Source organism: Haliotis cracherodii, unplaced genomic scaffold (assembly GCF_022045235.1).
Source record: "Haliotis cracherodii isolate W230 unplaced genomic scaffold, xgHalCrac1.p SCAF_2, whole genome shotgun sequence".
Taxonomy (NCBI): Eukaryota; Metazoa; Mollusca; class Gastropoda; order Lepetellida; family Haliotidae; genus Haliotis; species Haliotis cracherodii.
The window spans coordinates 4,309,905-4,317,520 of NW_027266275.1; the positions used below are offsets into that span (position 1 = coordinate 4,309,905).

A 7,616-nucleotide genomic window follows, 5' to 3' on the forward strand; every position below is an offset into this window, starting at 1 on the left:
AACCTGGTACCGAGACGACGGGCTGTTAATAGCCTACCTATAGGTAGACCATTTCCGGTCTGATTCAGAGACGCATTGGATGAATGCGTTCAAGCGTGACTGAGGAGATATTTAGTTATGATCATTAAGTGAATATTTTTTTCTTTACTGGTTAGTTTCTATCAGATAAAACGTTGCATATTTTTGGAAGGCATTTTATACTTCCGAGTTTGTCCTGTTTTGTGTTTGTTCGTAATTTAACGCCGCGCTTAGCAATATTCCAGCTATATGACGGCGGTCTGTAAATAATCGAGTCTGGACCACACAATCCAGTGATTGATATCATGAGCATGGATCCACGCAATTGGGATCGACGACATGCATGGACCAAGTCAGCGAGCCTGACCACCCGATCCCGTAAGTCGCCTCTTACGACAAGCAGAGTCGCCTTTTACGGCAAGCATGGGTGCTGAAGACCTATTCTACCCCGGCTCTTCACGGGCCTTATCTTTCTGTACTTTTGTAGGTTTGCTTCAAGCATAGAGAAAATGGTCCTTGTCATGCGTTGTTCTGTTCGTATTTTTACTGTTTACTTAAGTGTCTATAATTCTGGGTTCGAATTCCAGATTTATCCTGAATATGACTTTGTTCGTCAACAACTTGCCTGGGGTTTAACTGAAGCAGCAGACGTCAAGAACCTACATCGTCCCAGGGCCCACTTGCACAAAACGATCTTAGCGCTAAGACTATTGTAAGCCTATATTAAAGTATGGGAGTTACGATCATCTTAGCGCTAAGATCGCTTTGTGCAAGTGGGCCCTGGTGTTCTTCCCGCTCCTCAGATCCTAGGTGATATAACTAAAGGGACGTTACACTCACTCACTCACTCACTCACTCAGTCACTCACTCACCACCTACGTGATGCCACTTTGAGTAAAAGCTCAGTAATATCACGGTGAGCCAGTTTTAAGCTCACCAAATGTAACATTACTTAAAGTACTATTAACCGGAAATAAACTAAACCCCTGTGACGTGTTCGATTCTGAAAGATTTGGTACCTCTCATCGGGATACAAGGTTCCCCCATCACTGACTGGGTACCCGGTAGTAGGAGATGATATTGTGTATGCATTCTGTAACATTAAACAGTCGGCTTTGGAAACATCGGACAAAAATAATCCCTGATAATTCAAAATAAATACGCGTTAATCCTCCGACCGTGGCACTGGTGGTCATGCGCTTTGAGACTGCTTCTGTGTGGACCGCTGTGATGTTTCTACCCTAGAAAAACCGCCGTGAATTAGTACTCACAGTATACGTGTTGAGTGAGTGAGTGAGTGAGTGAGTGAGAGAGTTTGGATTCAAACATACTTGACAATCAATAGGATTGGCAAAAAAGTACCACGAGCTTACTCGACTCTTCTTTTCAAAAGTACGAAATAATCAATATATTAAATCATGCAGTCAATAAAATTACTTACAAAAAACATCATTGGAGACAAAAGGATGAACAAGTTAAATCCTTTTTTCTGACTGAATAGTATTATGTACAGCTTTAAAATGAATGCAGTGTGTGTAGATGTGTGTTCGGATGGGTGAGTGAGGTTTAACGTCTGTTATGTTTGTAACACAGCTTATCCCTGCCATTGAGTGTTGGCCAATTTATTTACATATCACATCTGACTGAAGACACCCACACACACAAATCCTCGGGTATTATGAGCGCGTCGTCAACGACAACAGAAGGCTACATTCCGTCATCTACGAAGACAACACAACGGTAGAAATAAGCCTGCTATTTCTTTTGAAGGAATTTTAGGAACGAGGGTTTATCAAGATGCTATCTAGACACGCGTCGTTGCTTTAAACACATTAACTTTCTCTCATTTCCATAAGTTTTAAGGGCTGTTTAATACAGTGGAAAAATCCTGTAATGAAAGCTAAAACATATTTCCTCCACATCTAAAAACATCAATAGCCTTCACGTAAAAAATCCAACACTCGTCAAAGTATTATGGCTTTTCTTGCCTTTTTTGATTGATGCTTTGATATAATCTTAATTGATTTGATGTACTTGTTTTTGCTTCATCTCAAACGGTCTTGAGTCCTAGAGCTTCTAAGTATGTATTCACGGCACTTTGACCAAAAAGTTAGAGTCCACTGTTTCCGTTCTGATAACCTACAAGGGCATGTAAGCGGCATGTACCCAAAATACCATACAAATCCTCAGATCCCGTATCAAAAGGACTTCAAAGGTCTTAATACTTTGTGGCAATAGTCGGCAGAAATCCGCAATATACACAAAGACACTTATCCAATTAAGAGCTTGATTTTTCACGCTCGTTTTCTGTGACTTAGGCCTCGGGAGGAATGAGCGACGAGTTGAGAACAGCTTTTGAAGTGACTCTTTACGAAAATGGCGGGGATCTTTGCTTCCGGCGAATTTCTGTATTTGTGATCCGCCATGTTGTCCCGTTCGACCAGACCCAATCATATCTTATGCTCTGGTTATCAAAGCAAGCACTCCACTTTAATCTTATTCACTTTGACTCTGAGGCCCATCTTAAAACGGCCATAAAACTGCTTTTGGTTGAAACACGTAGCAAGGAACGTTTTGTACAGCCAGCACGACCCAAACGTTGCGTTCAGCAGATGTCATCTTGCTTGAAGCTGGGGTGTAATTTGTTTTTATTCACGTAAAAGAATAACTTCAAATGAATTTATTTAAAACTCCTCTACAGAACCCGTCTTTGAACGTAAGAGACTCAGAAACAAAGAGCGTGATTCACCGTTTTCATCATTGTCCTCGGACGGGGTCGACTTCATTAGACGCTTGATAATCAGCCGATGTTTGTGTCTTTAATAAATCAGTCTTTGACAACAAAATTAAATTTGATCAAAGGCAATCAGACGTTTATCTTTCGATTATCAGAGAAAATTGTGTTACCATCCATGATGACAGTTTTCTACGATGATAATACAAAGCCCAATTTTCTTTCTTCTCGAAAACCTACCAGGGGGTCATCGATTTCATGGGCTCCCCACAGCGTCTACCAGTACACGGGCTCTGAGGCAGGGTTGTAATCTATTCATTATCGGCGGTTGGGCCAGTATTATTCAAAATTAAGATTTAATATTTAATGACGCATAGCGCTGCGAGTTTTATTATTGTGTATGAAAACATTGTCAAATAAAATATTTGACAAAGTTATTGTGAGATACTAATAGGGGGTAATACATAGGGGTTAGAGTCAGACAATCGGGAAATAACGACAGCTTAATACAGACTGTACGTGCCTTTTGATCTCCGGCCAGAACAAACCGCAGCTTTATTGGTATAATTATGTAGCAGGCAGGCCGGCAACCAGAGGCAATGTCCGGATGAATAAGGGTGCTTATTTGGTTTATTTCTGGCATAACTATTATTACACAAATAGATGGATGTGTGTAGAGTGGGGTTGAGGAGTATATAAATTTAGCTTAGCGTTACACAACTCACAAAATATTGATAAGAAGAACCCAATGTAACACAGATGTGATTTTCCAGGGGATGTATGAAAACTATGGCTACTTCAGTGCTGTTTGTTTATAAAGCTAAGAACATTTACAAGAAATTTCGTAATTTGTTGGTACATTAATAAATAGTATGTTTTACGCTGTTGTTTTTTTCCGAATTATATAAAAATGATAAATATAATCATAAATATATTATGAACAAATTGACATAGATATAGGGCTAATTGATAAAACCCAGATGAATTGATGGCATATGAATGACAAAGTGCGCCTTCACACCGAGTTCCCTTCTCGTGACGTCACCTCACAGCTGTCAAAATATGTCGTAACTGACACAAGTAGCTTGTCTCATCTTACATCCGGTCGTAATGATAAACACAAGAAACATGATGTTACGGTGTCTCAGCTTTGAAGTTGATAAACAATAACAACATCAAGGTGAAGGTCGGGAACTTGTAGTTTCAGAGCGAAGATAATGGGGTATCGTTAGCCCCAGACCGGAAGTCCCTACATAACGTGGAATAAAGAAGGAAGGGGGCGAAACCTGCAAAATGATTATTATTCCACAGACGAGATTTGTTTTTTAAGAAATTAGTCGCGGGGAAATTAGGACGAGCCTGGACAATGATGACTTACTAATCTAAAACAGGAACTTCCGTTATTATTAACTACATTGTCGTCATATGGCGGAGATATTGCCGATACGACGTTAGTCTCACCATGGACGTGTATTATATAAGTCCGTGATCTCACTAACTATATTAATTATACCGACGATGAGGGTGGCGAAGAAGATGACCATGAAGACGACGGTGACGCTGAAAATGACGGTGGCGATGGCGATAAAGATGACGATGACGATGATGAAGAAAAAGACGGTGACGCTGAAGACAACGATGATTAAGATGACTGCGGCGACGAAGATTACGGTTACGCTGAAGATGACGGTGATGAGGTATATAAAGATTATAAGATATCCTGTAAACGAAATGACTATCGGTGACAGGGTGTGTTATAATCTGTATGGCACCATACCCGTGCTCGTGGGTTTCACCGAAGTGGTAAACGTCTGAGACCTGCATCAGTTCGGGCTTTCCTCCCACATTAAGCTGACACGCCGTGATATAACTGGAATACTGTTAAAAGCGGCGTTAAACCCAACTCACTCACTCACTCACTCACTATAATCTGTATGATAGTCATCTTCACTGTTATCGCGACATGAAGAGTTTGGTTAAATATAACCATAAAAATTACAAGAATGCAAAAACCGAATGAATTCATTAGCGTTAGCGAGGGTGATTGTTGTAGAGTATACACCTGGGAAACAGTTAAGCACCACGTTTACATTTTCAATGTATTCTGAAATATCCACATATCCCATTGATGCCAAATATCCAAGAAACCACCGGCATGGCGTACAGGAACACTGTGTGTTCCTTGTGATGGTCGCAAGGCCGGGGTCCTTTATGATGCTATGAAGCAGGAGACTGGAAGGGTCGTCATAAAAAACTATTGCCGTGGACCAGTTACAAAACATGTAATTTGATAACCGATACCGGAATCTAAATTTCAATACGAGTAAACAAAAACAAATACGATACTATTTATTTTTAAATTAGTATTTTAAATGGAAAATATGATTAGTGTTGTTAAAATAATTTCAGGTTTATTTTTTACGCTTGTGCCTGCCATTGGTTCATCTGGTTCCAGCTAGGCAAAGTTAAACTGACACTTAGTCAAATCAATAATTTTATGGAAATAAAAAACAACAACCTCGATTTAAATTCAAAAGGAGTCTGGGAAAATCTAGACTTCTTTTATTAAATTACTAATTTACTTGCTAAAAAAAACTTTGTACAAGTATTATTTTATACTTATCTTTAATACTTATCAATGTTACGTTCTATTTTTACTTTTATCATGTCCATACATGCCTATTTCATTTAATCGTAGGTCACTTTGTGTCTGTCTGTGTGAACGCAGGTCTGTGATAGATGGTCGGGTGTCTGAACGCACGTCTGTGATAGATGGTCGGATGTCTGAAGGCAGGTCTGTGATAGATGGTCGGGTGTCTGAACGCACGTCAGTGATAGATGACCATGTGTCAACGCAGGTCTGTGATAGATGGTCGGGTGTCTGAACGCACGTCTGTGATAGATGGTCGGATGTCTGAAGGCACGTCTGTGATAGATGGTCGGGTGTCTGAACTCAGATCTGTGATAGATGGTCGGGTGTCTGAACGCAGGTCTGTGATAGATAGTCGAGTGTCTGAACGCAGGTCTGTGATAGATGGCCGGGTGTCTGAAAGCAGGTCTGTGATAGATGGTCGGGTGTCCGAACGCAGGTCTGTGATAAATGGTCGGATGTCTGAACGCAGGTCTGTGATAGATGGTCGGGTGTCCGAACGCAGGTCTGTGATAGATAGTCGGGTGTCCGAACGCAGGTCTGTGATAGATGGCCGGGTGTCTGAAAGCAGGTCTGTGATAGATGGCTGGGTGTCTGAAAGCAGGTCTGTGATAGATGGCCGGGTGTCTGAAGGCAGGTCTGTGATAGATGGCCGGGTGTCTGAAGGCAGGTCTGTGATAGATGGTCGGATGTCTGAACGCAGGTCTGTGATAGATGGTCGGATGTCTGAACGCAGGTCTGTGATAGATAGTCGGGTGGCCGAACGCAGGTCTGTGATAGATGGCCGGGTGTCTGAAGGCAGGTCTGTGATAGATTGTCGGGTGTCTGAAGGCAGGTCTGTGATAGATGGTCGGGTGTCCGAACGCAGGTCTGTGATAGATGGCCGGGTGTCTGAAAGCAGGTCTGTGATAGATGGCCGGGTGTCTGAAGGCAGGTCTGTGATAGATAGTCGGGTGTCTGAAGGCAGGTCTGTGATAGATGGTCGGGTGTCTGAAGGCAGGTCTGTGATAGATGGTCGGGTGTCTAAAGGCAGGTCTGTGATAGATGGTCGAGTGTCTGAAGGCAGGTCTGTGATAGATGGTCGAGTGTCTGAACGCACGTCTGTGATAGATGGTCGGGTGTCTGAACGCAGGTCTGTGATAGATGGTCGGATGTGTGAAGGCAGGTCTGTGATAGATGGCCGGGTGTCTGAAGGCAGGTCTGTGATAGATGGTCAGGTGTCTGAACGCAGATCTGTGATAGATGGTCGGGTGTCCGCACGCAGGTCTGTGATAGATGGCGATGTGTCTGAACGCAGGTCTGTGATTGATAGGCCTAGTGTCTGAAAACGTGTGTGTATGGTAGCGAGTCTGAATACAAGATATATGCAGGTGTGTATGACAGAATGTCTTAATACGAGCTATTTGCTGATCTCATTAAAATCCGATCGTAGTTCTCGTTACCGCTGAACAAAGATGTGAGGCCATCCCAGTACAGGTCACCTCAGAACGGTATATATGCAGGTGTGCATGACAGGCCTCGATGAAGTACCACGTCGCACGTGTGCATGTAATCCCCGTGACTGTCCCAGGCTGACAGCTTTACCCTAGTTTCAATATTCACCCAACCCTGCTGTATATAGCCTGTATCAGTTCATGCCGTGTCCATCACCGATACGTCCAGCCTGCTTACACAAGCCGATATATCGACCGGTCCGTGGCTGCAGCTGCTGTGTGGGCAGTAATTAGAGGTAATACGACCTAGCCTCTCTGCGTGGAGAAAACAAACAAACGCTTTCCTTTGTTGGTTGAACAGTGTACATCCAATACACCACAATGGCGAATACCTTCAATCTGATATGTATTATAAGGGTAAGGACTTCCATACCTGGTATGACGAAAGCGGTGGAATATATTAACAGAATATAAACGAAAAAAATTATGAAGGTAATTTATTGGACCGACTGAAGTCATGGACGGGATAAATCATCTGTCAGGATATTGTTTGAAGACATTTCTACAGAGAGTTTCTAATTATCAAGTAAAGCAATGATCAAAACAAGCAACAAACGTATCGATTACACAGCCCACCTAATGACGCCAGTCACGGTATGACCACACGGGCAGCGCAGCACACGTCCATGAACACAGTGCACATCAATAGTAAATACAGATGCATTGACTGTCCATGGAGTACAGTACATATAGATGTATTGACTGTCCATGGAGTACAGTA

At 42.3% G+C, this 7,616-nt stretch overlaps 1 protein-coding gene across 1 annotated transcript; it reads left to right on the plus strand.

Annotated features, from left to right (window-relative positions):
• Positions 1-4,270: 4,270 nt before the first annotated feature.
• On the plus strand, positions 4,271-6,727 carry LOC139469321 (perilipin-4-like). The gene is made up of 2 exons (XM_071251460.1): positions 4,271-4,449; positions 5,611-6,727. Exons 1-2 carry the CDS (start codon positions 4,271-4,273, stop codon positions 6,725-6,727), a joined length of 1,296 nt encoding a protein of 431 aa, XP_071107561.1.
• The last annotated feature ends 889 nt before the right edge of the window (positions 6,728-7,616 follow it).

Bases quoted from the DNA above. Each gene is read 5' to 3' on its own strand.
- LOC139469321 (XM_071251460.1), top strand. From the start codon at position 4,271: ATGAGGGTGGCGAAGAAGATGACCATGAAGACGACGGTGACGCTGAAA. The intron at 4,450-5,610 runs GTATATAAAGAT...GTGTCAACGCAG, and splicing joins CTGAAGATGACGGTGATGAG to GTCTGTGATAGATGGTCGGG.